The 16390-nt window shown below is 43.9% G+C and overlaps 1 protein-coding gene across 1 annotated transcript in view; it reads left to right on the top strand.

Annotated features, from left to right (window-relative positions):
* lrpprc (leucine-rich pentatricopeptide repeat containing) overlaps positions 1-16390 on the top strand; it is a 49324-nt gene that overhangs the window by 26986 nt on the left and 5948 nt on the right. The window contains exons 24-34 of the mRNA XM_035172956.2: positions 183-307; positions 2153-2259; positions 5992-6060; positions 6182-6272; positions 7006-7148; positions 8594-8717; positions 9262-9388; positions 12176-12264; positions 12408-12612; positions 14082-14209; positions 14301-14416. Of these exons, the coding sequence (XP_035028847.2) occupies positions 183-307; positions 2153-2259; positions 5992-6060; positions 6182-6272; positions 7006-7148; positions 8594-8717; positions 9262-9388; positions 12176-12264; positions 12408-12612; positions 14082-14209; positions 14301-14416 (1324 nt within the window). The remainder of the gene's footprint in view (positions 1-182; positions 308-2152; positions 2260-5991; positions 6061-6181; positions 6273-7005; positions 7149-8593; positions 8718-9261; positions 9389-12175; positions 12265-12407; positions 12613-14081; positions 14210-14300; positions 14417-16390) is intronic.

Below are 16390 nucleotides of genomic sequence, written 5' to 3'. Positions count from 1 at the left end.
TGCGGTGGGTCGTAGTCCTTGAATAGGAGGTCACAAGGTTAACACCCATGATACACTCTCTATTCTCTCCTGACACAATCCCGTACATGACTGATTGCACAGACCTGACATCTAACTCGATCTCCGTTCTCCCTCTCTCCCTCTCTTTTTGTGTGCGTGTGTGTGTGTGTGTGCACCTGCAGTAAGGACCTGTCCGGAGCTCTGGAGGCAGCGCTGGAGTTTCAGAAGAGCTACAATCAGCTGCCTCGCATTCACGACATCCTCGTGGCTCTGGTGGAGAAAGGAGACACCGAGCTGCTGCAGAAAGGTGGCACATTTGTCTACACGATGTTTTTCTGTTTCATCAATTCAGTGATCATTAACTTCCCTTGTGTTCTAAGCAAGCCGAGCATTCGCTGATTCCAGCCCCTCAAGCGTTAAGATTTTTCCAGATATTCTCAGATTTAAGTCAGAGCTGCTTTCAGACATGCACTGAACTCCGTATTGTCATTAAAATATTCGTATTAACAGATAATGAAAGGAATCATTAGTTGCTGCTCTTCATCCATCAGTTGGTTTCATTCACAGCATTTTCCAAAATAAATAAACGAAGTTCCTCCTGGATCCTCGTTTCACCCAGATCTCTTTATCGAATTAAGTATTTTGTAGGCATCGTATGCTTTTTATTAGAAAGTTCACGATGGAGAGAAGACAAAAAATTATAGGAGAATGTTAACGACCCCATGCTGGATTTGAACTGAGGATGTTGTGGTTCATGGTACGCACCACTAGGCTGCCCCATCTCACCTCAGAAATCCTTCGTGTCCAAACAGCCTCATTTTGTGTGTCTTGTGATTGGCGTTATCTTTTTAATATTCATTTATGTGTGTGCGCCCCATGTGCGTAACAATCCTAAGAATATAAGAGGACCACAGAGTGAGGGAGGTTCAGACCAGGGTCGCGGTGAAGCACGTCAGCGGATCACGTTTTGAACAGTCTCCCCGTGTGTCGACAGCGGCAAGGTGAAAAGTTCAAGTTCAGAGTGCCACCGGGGCAAGTGGCTCTCGAGTGTGTTAAAGTTCCAACGGTAAAGTGGAGCGCCTCTCCACCTACTCCCCCAACCCACCCCCGCCCAACAAGAGGTGACAGACCCACCGAGTCAGTCGCTGCACCTTCAAAACAAAGGGCTGAATGTTGACTCAAATAACTCCGTCTCCCACTCCCTCATGTACAGACGGGAGGACTTGCAACACAAACCTTAAGTCACGCTCCATCTGACAGCATTCAACACGTCGAGCTCTGCAGCCTGCTAACACCTCGGCTCTCTCCTGTGGACCCCATGCTGTTGCAGTGCTCGGATAGTATGAAAACTCACCTGGAAACACGCCATCCGAATTAAAAGCATAAAAACCTGCAGCCTTCCAACAGACTGACCTTCAGTGGTCTGAAACACTAAAAGCACGAGGCGGCGCGCCAAAAGCTCTCGACTCATGCGTTCGACCTTGATTTGCAGTTCAAGCATCAACAAAAAATAAAATGTAGGGTTTTTGTGAGTTTTTTTTTTTTTTGGCAACAGCAGGAACCAGTGAACAATTTTGAAAAAGGCCACCAAACACACTTAAAACCTGGAACGTGAGAAAGAGGTAAAAAATATTAATCGGTGGTGTTAATGAGCTGATGTGACGCATTCTTCAAACAAAGCTTCAAACTAGGACGTGCTCGAAAGTAATAAATCTAAATGTAGTCTGCAAACTCGTCTGTTAGATCTTGACCCACAAACACAAATGTCATCACAGTTTTCTTTCTGTTGACTTTCTGTTGTCCTGGTCTACTTTCCACCTCCAACTGAAAGTTTGCTGTGTGTGTGTGTGTCTGTGTGTCTGTGTGTCTGTGTGTGTGTCTGTGTGTGTGTCATACCTGTCCTGAAGCTGCTGCATAGAGATAATTCTAAATGCTGAGCACAGCAGTTTAGCAAGTTCACCAGTGGAGCTTAGACTTTCATTCGGGATTTGCGCTTGTTGGCGTGCGTGTGTTTGACATGATACGGCTTCCCTGTGCCTGGGACATTGTGCCAAATAATGGAATCAGAAGGAAGGATGAAGTGTGTTGGTGTGTTTGTTCACCTTGCAGTTATTTTCATTCACGACCTCTCTGTCTCCGTCTTTCTCCTCAGCCATGGACTTTGTGAGTCAGGAGCGAGGGGAGATGAATATGCTGTACGATCTGTTCTTTGCCTTCCTGCAGACGGGCCGGTTCCGGGAGGCTCGTAAGATCATTGAGGTAAACACCCACACACACACACACAATACTGATTTTAAAACGCATCAATTACATGAAGGAGCTCTTTTATTAACCCATGTGTCTGATTTTATTTGATCAGTTTCAACAGGTCACTCTAGAAATCAAATCTTGCTACTGTCTGATGTTTCCAATATTAACCCATCTTAATTTGATATTGTTTAAAACATGAAAATAAGTTTAGATGATAATAATAGGAGACATACTTTGCCAGTTGCTACACTTCACTAACTGTGAAACAGCTAAAGAAATGTTATTATGTTATTGTTGAACTGCTCTCAAGATAAAATCAGACCCTCAGTCTTGGATGAGCCACCTGATGGAAAACTAGTTCAATAAAAATCCGGATGACATCTGCCCAACTGTCCCGAGCCACAGAGGCCGTGCGGCCCTTTTGTCATCGGAGCTCATCTGACCTGGATATTTTATGAATATTTATATATTTGTCATCTTAAGTCCTGCTATAAAACCCTGTAGCTTAGTGTGAGGAAAAATAGAGGGGCAAAGCAGGCAGATAAGAAGCGATTTTCACGTGGATCAAACGGATAGGCAGTCGGGGACTGGATAGCAGGACAGAGAGAGATTGACGATTAAATGAATAGAGGGATGAGCCTGACATCAGAGGAAGGGAAACAAGGCCGTTATGTTTTCTGATCAGGATGAGAACAAAACGGAAGAATGAAAAAAAACCTTCACTCCCTCTCTCTGAGTCTCTCTCTTGTCCCGTTGGGCATTAAAAGAGGGATTTGTTCCCGCTTGAGGATTTTCCAACCCTCTTAAATATTACTGACATGTTATTGTGACTCTCATTCCGCTCCTGTCGGATTGTACAGCTCTTATCCGACTTATGACAAAGAGTCAGCTACATGCTAGTGCTGTGTGAGATTGGTGATTCCTCATAAATGGACTATTAATGTATATGTTGATGTGGTGTCAATAGAAGATGTAGGTAAAAGGGAAAAAAGCTCAACTCCATCTGGTGGGTTTGAAGGGTTTGACTTGGACACAGTGGGATTAAACCAGTACATCTTTAAATGTCACAGGATGGGTTAGGTAATCTGCTCCCTGTTTCCACCGGCACCCACATGTATGTGAATTTAGGAAGTTAAGATCATTAATGGTAAATGGGGTTTCTCTCAATAACAGAAAATATGAACATTTCTTAAATTGTAGCCTTGAACCCAGAAAAACAAGTAACTCTTAAGTTGAAACAGGAAAAAGCAACAACTGTTGGATGCCCACTTCAGAAAGTTAACTGTCTCTTATTACACTTGCGTGACCACGGACACACATTGGCTCAGGTGATATAACTACAATAGAATCATATCTATCACTCAGATATGCAAACACACTCGCTCATACACACAAACGCTTCGTTCCCCCCTGTGAGAGCGTCAAGTGGCCGTCCAGAGTGGTGTCTCTCTTTAGGCTGTGTTTGGTATAATTGGCAGCTGATTAATCACAGCTAATTAAATGTAATGATAGAGAAAGGTGGCCAATTTTGTGCTAAATGGTCGTGGTTAGGTAGAGGATTGTCAGGTGGTCAGGCCTATTATTGTGCTGCGTGTGTGTGATGGTCAAGGTTAGGTAGTATTGCTAAAGAGTGGTGAGCCATTATGTGTTTTTGTGTCAGGGAGAGGGGTGTGTGTGTGTCTGTGTGTGCGTGTGTGTGTGTGTGTAAGTGGCCAGGTGATTAGTAGAATTAGAACATTAGGAATTGAGATGGAGAGGGGTTTGTTAAGTGGAGGTGAGACGAGGTCGCCTCTATCAGTTTTATTTTTGTGTACATGTACCTGTAAAGTTTTAGCATTCAAAGGTCATATAAGTGTTTAAAAGAGGTAAAGTTAATATTGAAATACACTTTTGTGTGTGTGTGTGTGTGTGTGTCGCATGATTGCCCTGATAATCTGACCCGGTTGACATTTTCTCTCATCTCATTCTGAAAGTAAGAACGTCTTTTGCCTGTTCGTTCTTTGTATTCTTTTAATCCACGTCATGTAAATGATGTGCCTTCCTTTGTTCTGAGGATTGTTTTCAGCCCAGATTAGGCAGATTTGTCCTGACGGATTCAAAATCCTTAACACATTCATATGTTCGCGAGTAGATGTGCGAAGGCTGCTTTGTGCCCGCAAGACTTTACCAAGTGAAAGGGCTCGGAGGCAAAAAAAAGATGGAGCACTTGCACTGGGCCTTAGTCTCTAAGAAGATTAGACAGACTGAGAGAGAGTGAGTGCAACACATTTTAATTTGTCCCTTTGGCTGGTTGGGTAAGAACATAATGCCTTCGCCTGGGCCGGATGGAAAGGCAGGGGAAAAGACAGAGCGGGAGCAGGGGAGATTTGGAGGAGGAGGAGGCAGGGATTGAGAGAAGTGGGGATTGAGAGAGGAAAGGATGACAGCCGTGAGGGGATGGGCAGCGGAAAGGGATGAAGCCCATCGTTTCTTGATGCCCCCTCACGGTATGATGGGCTCCCATCAAAGAGGCCAGCAGGAATTGAGCGCCGTTGATCCTCATTCAGATTAACTTCCAGATCATTTTGTGTCTCTCTCTTTTTTTTTGTTCCCCTCCTCTCCCAGATTACCAGGAGGAGAGGGGGGGGGGATTTCTCAGTCTTAGTCTTATTCAGATTGTCTCAAAGCCCCAAGGCACAGATGAAATCCTGATCATGGTTATTCCATGATAATAATCATCTAGTCACTCCACATATCAGGGTAAATCTCAGCTACATGAGCCTGCAGATCAATCTATGTCAGCCCTTATTCGACAGCTCAGACACTCGGTTTATCTGCATATCATTGGTTCCCTGAAAGAACCACAGATCTCCCCCAAAAAAATGGAACATGATTTACAGCTTTTTCTGTCAGTGCATTTTAATCCTAAAGTGTTATTGTTCTGTTTTGAAACTTTAACCTGAAAATGTGTGTTTTCTCTGTTCGGTCGTGACCCCATCAGCTCAAAATTCAGAGAAACTGTCTGTTTTCCCACTCAAGTCTTTATTGACAAGAGATTTCCGGAAATGCAGTGCCATTATATTTCCCATTTTTCTTTTCTCTGGTTTTTCATGGTGGATCATAACTTCTAATGTTGTGTCCATGCAGAATTGATTTGGTGAAACTTAGGCCAGTGTATTAAAGCTGATGAAAGGATTTGTCTATAGATGTGAAACATTTGCTGAGTCTAGCTTCCAAAATAATGATTTCATCCGTTTTGTATTGTTGAAGAAAGCTCTTTTGTTGTGTGTGTGTGTGTGTGTGTGTGTGTGTGTGTGTGTGTGTGTGTGTGTGTGTGTGTGTGTGTGTGTGTGTGTGTGTGTGTGTGTGTGTGTGTGTGTGTGTGTGTGTGTGTGTGTGTGTGTGTGTGTGTGTGTGTGTGACCAATCAAATTCACAGGGGGCTTAAATATAATCAGTGTGAGGTTCATATAAAACCACTGCACTGACATAAAACTGCATTTCTGCTGACCCATTACTTTGCTGTTTAAACCGGTGAAATATGCATTTGTATTGATCTGGGGCTGTAATTGGTGCACGTTAAGCAATAGCAATATTTAAAATGCTGTTTAGGCTGCATGGGGTCGTGTGGATCAATAGGCATTTACATTATAGAGCATTCTTTTTTTGATGTGTATATTCAACCTATTTTTTCATGTTGTGCTGGGTCTCGTTATAGAGTTTCATTAATATTTAATAACCTGATCTGTTTAAATGTTTGTAGACTCCTGGTCTGAGGGCAAGGCCTGGACGTCTGCAGTGGTATGCAGAGAAATGCATTTTTGTCAACCAGGTAACACACACACACACAATACCAGGCAGAAATAATCAAGGCCACGATGAAGCAGATGAAAAGAAGAGTGAAAGTACATGAATTCCAAGTTTAATATATATTGCTGTGTTTGTGTGCATAGCTGGAGACCTTGGAGCAGATGGTAGACATGACCTCCAAGCTGTTTGAGTGCGACAGAGACGAGATGTACCACTATGTCCTCCGCCTCTGTAGTAAGTTTCTTTCTTGTTATCTTTGTGTGTGGATGTGTTTGACCTCCCTGTGCTGTCATGATCTCCCCGTCCACGCTGAGTGTGTCTGTGTGTGTTTGTGTACTTGTACACATATCTTTGAGGTCCATCTTTTAGCCTACAACTTACGAAGTGAGGACGTTTTGGCTGGTCCTCACTTTCTGATTTACTTTCGTTGGACTGTTTGTGCTCTTAGGGTAATGGTTAGAATCAGGGTACGGTTTAGGGTTAGGCCTTTAGTTGTGATGGTTAAGGTTATGGTTAGAGGCGAGTGAATGCATTATGCCGATGAGTGTCCTCACTAAGATACAACTACAAGGTTTTGTGCGTTTGTGCAGAAGACGTGGTGTGATTACTGCAGTGGAGAGCAGAACAGATAACAGTAGTGATTGGAGTGTTGAAGCTGATTGTCAGCCCATTACCTCCACTTTCCTTCTCTCTCACACACACACACACACACACACACACACACACACACACACACACACACACACACACACACACACACACACACACACACACACCGCTAGTTGGTTCGTTTCCTAAATAACACCATAGTTGAGGGTCAGTCAGATGATCAGATTACTGCTTCGATTGACCTTCCTCAACATGCAGCACTTTTGAGCTATGACCACTGCCGACTATACAGTTTCAAAAGAAATTAAATCTGAAATCACCTTTTCTCACTTTCACTGCTCCTTCCTGTCATTTCCAGAGGAGACAAACAACTGGGAGAAGGCCGAGGCCGTGTGGACGAAAATGCAGGAGGAAAACATCGTTCCCCGGGAGAGGACGCTGCGCATGCTAGCTGACATCCTGAAGACTAATGGCCAGGAGGTGCCCTTTGAGATGCCCGAGGTAAAACCCCAGCTTTATAATATGTACATCACACTGACGCTCATTTGACAGATGTGTTATTCAGAAGAATAATTGCCAGGAGGTGACTGAAAGCAAAGGCCAGGAGATTCCCCAAGAGCTCTGGAGGCCTCTGAAAGTGCCTGAGGTCAAAGATAACACGCAGCCATGCAGCACTGATGGTTAAACACACATTACAGTGGAGCCTGTGAATACATTTATGTCGTTAGATCTTGAATAAAACAGAGAGGTGCTGCCATTGATTAAAGCCTCAAATGATTAGTTGATGAACACATAATTAGACTAAGTTTCGATAATCTATTTGTTTTAAGTCATTTATCAACCATAATGGTCCATTTTCTCTGTTTATAGCGACTAGAATCCAAGGATTTGCTATTGTTTATCTTTATAAATTATATATATTTTTGTTTCGGAGCTTTCATTGCACAAAAAGTGTTAATCGGAGTTGTCCTTGATAAATAAATAAAACAGTTACAACAGCTCATTCTCCAAAAACTCCTTTTGATAGTCATTCATTATATCCCAAAAATTAACCTCAAATTGACCCCCAACCGTTGATCACAGGTACTAACCCCCCCCCCCCAAAAAAACCTCTGGAAACTCTTATCAGCTGCTCTCTTCATACATGCCCCCCCCCCCATCCTGCTCCACTTTAAGCCTCTGTTCATTACATTCAGAGGAAACAGGATTGGAGCTCTGATCTGAAGTGTGGTCAATCAGAGCGGCTGCCTGGTGAAAGGAATTACAGCCTGATCTGTCTGTAAATCTGTAATGCCACACTAATTTAACCAGCAGCTAAATGCCACCATATGGCTGCCGCTGGATGCTTAGTTACACACAGTGTGTGCGTGTGAGTTGTGCTTGACGTCAGGTGGATAGAATCTGAACATTTTGAATTATGAATAAAATAAAGATGGAAGAGTTTTTTTTATTTTATTTTTTTCAGCTGTTGCAACAATCTCTCTTTGTTCTGTTGCTCGATTCCTCCTCTTTACATGTTTCCTCGGTTTTCGTTTGTGCATGCGAGTGTGCTGCAATGGCCCGAAGCGTGATGAGACAGGAAGCGATTGCTGTTGCCTGGAGCGATGAACTTTGCGACCCCCAGGGGCTCTTGAGTTGACACCCCCGCTCTGACACACATACTCTCTTAACACACATACACTTTCCTTTTGCCCCTGGGGTGCCAGACCTAATTTGCCCCCAGCCGATACAGCTTAACCCCCCTCCACTCATCGGTACACGGGTGACCGCGCATTGGGGGACACTGCCCTGCCTGCCCAGCGTTATTGCACTGTCACACACACGCACACACCAGCTCGTTGCACAGTGGAACATGTACACAGGCTTGAATGCAAGATGTAGCCGTGTTTTGACTGAACCATCGCACAGTGTTTTATCACTGTCTCCTCCGTCTGTGTCATTTACAGACCTGGTACGAACGAGCTGCGACCGCACAGCAGGACAAGTCGGCGCTGCCCCCCACCAAAGCCGAAAGTGGCCCTGAATACCAGACCCGTCTGTTGGCCCTCTGCAAGAGGGGCAAAGCCAAAGGTAAGCAGCAGGAGGCCTTGGTGTCAATGTCCCACACGACATGGAGCTGATTTAAACGCATCACAAGCTGCTTTAAAACAAACCATCTGAGGTGTGTGAATTACATTAGAAGCTGCAATAAGCAATAGTAGATCATTAGGGATCAGAATTAATCCTGCAGACCCAATATACCGTTTGTGATTGAAATTATTTAAAGAAGGGGTTCTACAGGATTTCACTTGTTTGGTTTGCAAACCCTCTGACCTCTAATCAACTTTTGAGATTTTGGGAAGTTTAAAAAACTATCGGACACTAAAAATCTGAGGGAGTAAATTGTGGGTTCGGGCTTTCAGATGCTTTTTGTTCCTCTTTCGAGAAACTCAGTCGAAGAAAGTTGACGCTTTAAATGCTGCAAGAGTTGAGTGTTAAATCTCAGCAAGTGCAAGCAACGTATCGAAAGCAGATCACTCCATTCATCCAATAATAATAAGATTATTTCATATTCTGCTTTTCTTCATCCTGTTCTCTCTTTTTTACCTTTTTCTCCTCTTCTCTCTTCCTCCAGAGGCCTATGGGATGCTGAAGAAAGCCGATAAGCAGGGTTTGACATTAACCCCCACCCCTTACGACCACCTGATCCGTGCGCTGTTGGCTGACGGGGCCTTCGATGATGCCATGGTGGTCAAGGACATGTATGTGCCATAACATCTTATTTTGCAACGACATAGGACATGTTTTGTAAAATAGAAAACATTTCTGTTCTGTGTCGAGCTTCACCGAACTTTGAATAAACAGGTGATCAGCTCTGAACAGGGTCCTGAGTCCAGCAGTCGGTCTGCATCTGCCACGGCTCAATTACTGCAGGTCACTTTAACTGTTTCAGAAAGAAAAATTCTCATCACCACAGGTTAAACTTTACATAATTTGTAAAAAAAAAACATCTCTCTTTAGTGTCTTTAACTCGTTCAGATCATCACAAATCTGAATTGTGAAAATTAGAGCAGATTGTGAAATGCTCTTCAGACACAAATTCAACCTGTAGTGTGGTTAATGCTCTGCTGCTTCCCCCCCGGTCCCCTCACTCTGCGGCACCAGGTCACCTCAGGCTGAAAAAAAATGATGTCTCCTCACTAGACATGAGGATTATAAACTGATTGTGTGCTAACACACTCAGCCCTGCTGGATATGAACAGTGGTTCTTACTAAGCCCCACAACACACACACACACACACACACACACACACACACACACACACACACACACACACACATGCTTAGATGTACAGATTAATTTTGGATTTCTGGGAAGAGGGTGACTTTGTGCAAAAACATCAATCTTCTTCCAATTAGTAATGTATCATGTGTTGTTGTGTTACGGGGCCATATCAGGACTTGAGCATGGAGACAAATGGATGGACAGACAGGTATTAGAGACGTGGCTTAAGTCCACTGCTGATCTGTTCTGATCGCTTTGTCTTTTTAGGTAATCTCCTCCTTTTTCTTTTGATCTCCCTTTGTTCCTTTATTTATATCACTTTCTCTCTGCTGAGGAAAAACACAAACACAGTCAAAAATAACATAAGGACACGATAATTAATAAGGGATGAAAGTACAAATTTTTCTGAGAAAGTAAAAAACCTGAAAACATCAATTACACTATCAGCCTCTTCCCTGTTTTCATCTCTGGACATGGTTCACTCTTATGTTATGAGAAATAATCATATCCATTTTTAAGAGCCGTGTTTCAACAAGCATGAGTGATAACCCATCTCCAGTCTCTGTTTGAATTGGTTTACGGCATCCCTGCCTGGATAAAAGCCTCGTTTTATCTGCTCTCCAAATGAAAAGTGAAATGAGCTGAGAGGAAAGTCGGAGGGGGGGGGGGAGCTGAAAATGGGAAAGAAAGAAAGGAGATAAAAAGAGCTAAAAAGGAACGGAGGAGTGTGTGAGGGGAGGAGGGCTAGATTTAATCATGTACGAGGTTAATGAAGACGCTATAGGCATTAATTCTCAATGTGTGTGCGTGTTTGTTTTGGGGTAATCTGTACAGAATTGAGCAGCGGGGGTGCTTATGGTGAGATTAAGGGATTGGGAGAGAGTGATGATGATGAGAGAGAGAGAGAGAGGAAGAGGTGGATGATGGATTCCTTGGCTAAAGCACAATACCCCTAGAAGGAGAAATCGGGAGAGAGTTGCATTGACTGTGTGTGTGGGGAAAGGTGAGTGAGAGACGGCCTCTAGAGATTTCCTCCCACCCGATAAGAATAATTCTGACCCCACACCCCCACCACTCAGTCGCCACGGCAATCTGTCGGCGACCCGGTTACCATTCCAATCTCTGCCGTGACCCTGTCACAGCGGCTGCCGGATGCCGCTTGGCCCGGTGTCGTCATGGCGATAAGGATTGCGCGGCCTGATGCTCAATTGAGCGGACGGATTAATCTGGTTGCGGGGCTATAATAATAAAAAAGAGAAAGACGAGAGCCGAGCTTGATTGAGGTTTTAGTGGCAAAGAAATGAAAAGGAGGCGGCTCAAAGCGACAGCAAATAGACGAGCAGACGGCGCGGTGGAGGAGAAAAATGACGAGGGAAGGAGTGACGAGGAGCGAGAGCAGCTCCTGCAGGCCTCACCCTTCCTCTTAATACCACACACGTATACAACCACACACATGTGACGCAGGGAGGCACATCATCATATACCATGACATCAGTCAACTGTTTGATGTGTGTATTGTTTTCAGAGTGGCAGCGGGCGCTGTAAGAGGCTCAGACCTGCTGTCAGTCACATTGGTTTCTCATTGTCTTCTGTCTGTCGGCTCCTGTGTTTTATCCACTCGGCCTCTGTGGAGTCTAATGCTTCTCTAAACCTGATCTTTGTCTCGTAATGGACGAGCACAGAAGTTTGAGATTAAGACACAAAGGTATTAACTGGGATTTGCTTTTAGTGGAAGAGTATCGGCTTTAAAGTTGGAAATAATGGATCTGTAACAGCTGGGTAAAGTCCACACTGTTCTGAAACTACACCGGTCACTGAGAGGTGGATCACGTCTTCTATCGTGTACATGTAATCTTATATAGACACGTGAAAATATCAATAAATACATAGAAAAGACACATAAGATTACATGACATGCGATAATACCTCATAGAAAACAAGAATTCTGGTTGTTGGGTTACTGCATAAGATGCATTTATCCTTTGATGGTCGCCGGGGGAGATGGAGTTAGTGTGAACAGTTTACACTACCATCGTCAAAAGCCAAATGCACCATTAAATGCATAGTGACCTCATCATATTGGCCACTCCTTCTCTAAACCATATAAACCTTTTTTTTTACTGGGCACGGAAAACTTTGAGCTTGAAAAGATCAAACAAAAATAGAAAAATAAACTTCTTTTTAAGAGTTTGACACAAATAAGTTGTACATTGTTGAGAACAGTTAACTAACCTGGAAAATGTTTGGTGTCCGTCTCCCTCAGTGCTGTGTCTCGTGTGCCGGGCTTCCAGCTGAGTAACACCGCCACCAGTATGCTCATCATCACTCACAGCAAGAAAGGCGAGACCAGTGGTAAGAGACGCACACACACACACCTGATGATCTGGGGATGAGTGTAAAAGTATACAGCCTTTAAGTTTCTGTATGTGAATAAAGTATAAAACACGTTTAATCATTTTTATACACACAGACTCACTTCTCGCTCTTCTCCTCAGATGCTCTTGCGAACCTGAAGTCGATGATGCAGGCGGGTCACGTGCCCTCGCAGCTTGCCATCACCAGACTGGTTCAGGCCCAGGGCGGCAGTGGCGACATGGCAGGCATCCAGGAAGTGGAGTCCCTGATGCAAAGTCTCGGCACAAACCTCAACCTGTCCAGCATGGTTTTTGTCAGCAACAAGGCCCTGGCACACATCAAGAAGTAAGACTGCTGCTGAGCATACATGGGAACTGTTCTGTGTATTTGTATTGTTCTGTGAAGTTTTAGTATAAAATCTTCCAGTGAAGCACTTTAGTATTTATTAGTTATTATTAACGTTCATCTCACGGAGATAAAGAGTTTAATGCAGCACCGGCAGCAGAGATGACAGAACCCAGGTTGACACACTCTTACAGTAAAAGCTCACACAGCGAGTGGGCGTCAAGTACAAATAGGAAACACGGGCGTAATAGGATTATTCATGAATTCCTTTTAATGTCATGAAATCACCCGTCGTCAACAATGGAACAAAACCTTAAACGCATTGTGCATCAAACTTTCATTGCGCTACTCTCCGCATTAGCCGCATTGAGCAGCGCGTCCCCCCCCGCTCGAGCAGCAGCCTCCCCGTGCCAACTCGGAGGGACAGCAGGAAGTGAAGAATAGCAGGACGGTCTCACGCCCGATTGGCCATCGCAGCGCGGGCCTGTCAGCTTGAACCCTGACCTGCGGGAGCTGCGCTCTGAGCCGCTCTGACACGTGCGTCCCCACTGTATCTGAGTCAAGCTGACTGGTTAAGAGCCGGGGCGGAGAGGCAGGCAGGCCCGGAAAGCGGAGCGCCACATTTAGAGGGGCCCCCCGCTGAATTATTCAGACGGTCCCAGTCGCAACAATCAGCGTAGCTATGTTCCCCCACCTCTGAACGCTCACACACATATATACGTACACAGAGACGCACACAAACCCTGCAAGTTAAATATTCATTAGGGCTGGTGATGGTGGGGAAGGGAGCAGGGAGCGTAAAGTGTTAGTAGCGAGGTTGTGTTGCCAGAATGAGTTGTTTTAGATTTGTAGTGCCTCGGTTTGCAGGCTTTGTTTGCTTGTGGCAACATCAGCAGAAAAATATTTCACAGTGCGAGTGTGTGAGTTAGAGTCAGTGGAGGAGTGAGTGGCTCTGCCCTCCGAGGGGGGTTACACAGGACAAAACTATTAAACCAATGTCATCTTAACATTAAGTTGCAGGAGCAAAAACAGCGTTTGAGAGCAGTTTTTATCTTCCTTTAATTTTTTAACATATCTCATGTGTAACTGCATTCACCCGGCCCCCGAGTGGTGAAGCCATTCTACCGACTTCCGTGTGTTATTGTGCTTTGAAGTCAGAATGTGGAAAAACGTGTCATGTAAGTAAGAAACATGATCAGCTGTGGCAGGGATACGATGACGTCAGCAACTCAACTGCTCGTGTACCAACATTCTGCCGACTTTCTGAGTTGTTCGGACATGAGATGAAGTTCACGTGAATTTTCCCTTTATCATTAACTAACGATATGTTCCTCTCCCAATTGATCGGATCAGGCTTATTACTGATTAGTATTTTTTGTAGTCTCTGGGGTTTCTCAGTGTTGTTTTGATCTCTTCTAAACCGACCATTTGTTTCCCTCCCACCAATCAATGCTCTTCACCCTCTTCAGCGACGATGTGGACTCGGCAGTTGAGTTGCTCGAGTCCGTCTACACGAGTCCAGACAGCACCAACCCCGGGATGTCCTTCGTCTTCAGAAAGGTCATGGAAGATGACAACGAAAAAGCCGTAGACAAGTGTAAGAGATGCGCACACACAAAAACACACAAAATAAGAGACAACTAGAAAAAGAAAATCCCTGTTGACCAAGCGTTCATGTTGTGTTGTAGTGAGTGCTATGGCGGAGAAGCTAGCCAATCAGTTTGCCTGCTACAGACCAGCTGTCGACCTCTTCCTCCAGCTGCTGGATATGGACAAACTGGACGAAGCCAAGTTCATGCTGGCTGTGAGTATATGTGTGTGAGTGTGTGTGTGTGTGTGTGTGAGACCCAGGAGATTTATGTTGTGATGTATCATTGATGTATATCAGCTGAATATCGTCCAAAGATTTAATTCAGTGTCGAGTGTGAGTAAAAGATTTTTTTCTTGCTGCTCATCCTCACTTCTCTTTCTCACCATTTAACCCATTAAGACTGGATGTAATATATTCGTGTAAATACCTTTTAAGACCCGGTGTGACATGAACATGCTTCTCCCGGTGTCATCGTTTTCAAGACCTGTGATATATGAAATATATCGTGATTTGCTGAAAAACTCACGGGAAAGGCCAAATGCATCATGGGAAATGTACTTTGTTTGTTTGTTAGCACTCATAACCTGCAAAAAAGTAATTTAAGTAGTTTTCCAGACGATGGCTGACGAGCTAAGCAACGGGAGCGATATTGAAGCAGATTACAAAAGTGTTTCATTGATGAAAATAACAATGAGCTCTTCAGAAAACCCTCTGATTTTAGGGGGTTGTTTACAAACACTGATTTTCATTTGGCGCCTTAAGTTTAAATGGGTTAAAGAGGAAGTTGAGAAATCCACATGGTGCTCGGTTCTGTCTTTGTGTGAAGAGGTGAGGAGATAACGATGCTGTGAACAGAATTGGATCTGGAGCCAAAAATTTACTCTCTCTGCCAAATATATCTGTCATAGTGAAAAATTCAGCTATGACAGATTCTGCACACCATTTTATTTTTTTTTGCCACCACTTTAAATAAATTTTAAATCATCTGGAGCTTTTTTGTCTCCATTTGAGTCTCTAGCACTTCGCTGGATTTTAAATAATTCTATCAAAAGTAATTAAAATCTGCCAAAAAAAATAAACCAACGAGGGACCTGGTGGTGAATTTAGTCCATCACGCCTTCCTCCTTCCAGTCGTCAGACCCCAGCGACGACAGAGAGACGTCCCAGACGCCGCAATTGTTGACTTATTTATCCGGCTTCACTTTTTCATGTCAGGAAACGCCTGCCCACACAACCACCACTGAGTCTGCCGGTCTGAAACTGGCCGCCTGCTACTTCACTTATTTAACACAGTTCATACATTACAGCTCAATGACTCTGCATTGAGCCCGGGGACATGACTCTGTAGAGGCTCGATGGCTGAGAGACAGGTGGAAGGAGGGAGAGGAAGAGGTGAAGAAGACTTCACCCTCCGTCTGTTCTGTTCTTCCTCCTCTCTAACAGGGATTATTTCCTGCTCGCTTGCTGAGTGATTATCCCTCTCAGTCACTCAGTTGCATGTGTGACTGGAGAGCACTTTAATGAACACAGAGTCTATACATTACTCACCGCCTTCACTTTCTGCACTTCATCACTATTTAAACACAAACTACTGGAATCTGTGTTTTTCAGCTCATTCTGCCCCAGTGTTCCCACAGTCCTGACTGCTTCCAGTTCACCCGGATCTACAGTCATGGATTTCTGGATTTAAAATTGATATTAAAATCGTATAAAGCGCAATTTTGCTGCAGAAAAAATCAAATAATTCAGGCACCTTCTGAACAAGCAGATAAAGGACTTTTAATGCAAACAAATCCCGGAAGTTACTACAATGAAAATGCAACCAAAGCCAATTTATTTGTTTTATTTAGAAATATAGAATCAAACCACATTTAAATTCACTAGACGTGTATTTTATTTGTGAAAGTGACAGAGATGAATGTAAACCACTGAGACGGAGAGACCACGACATGTGTCTGCTCCTCGTCTCCCCCTGACATCTTGAGTGATTATCCCTCTCAATCTTTAAACAGGGATGTCTGACTGGCATGCATGTTAATGAACAGATACATTACTCACTACTCTCATCTTCATCACTATTTCAACACAAACTATGGATCGTTTTTAAAGCTTTAATATGATTCTTGCATGATATGCATCTCTTCTCTCTCTATAAGATGTAAGAAAGTTAAAAATCCGTCTCCCGAC

Source organism: Hippoglossus stenolepis, chromosome 12 (genome assembly GCF_022539355.2).
Source record: "Hippoglossus stenolepis isolate QCI-W04-F060 chromosome 12, HSTE1.2, whole genome shotgun sequence".
NCBI lineage: Eukaryota > Metazoa > Chordata > Actinopteri > Pleuronectiformes > Pleuronectidae > Hippoglossus > Hippoglossus stenolepis.
The sequence above is the reverse complement of the archived record's forward strand: the minus strand, read 5'-3'. Positions and strand labels throughout refer to the sequence as shown.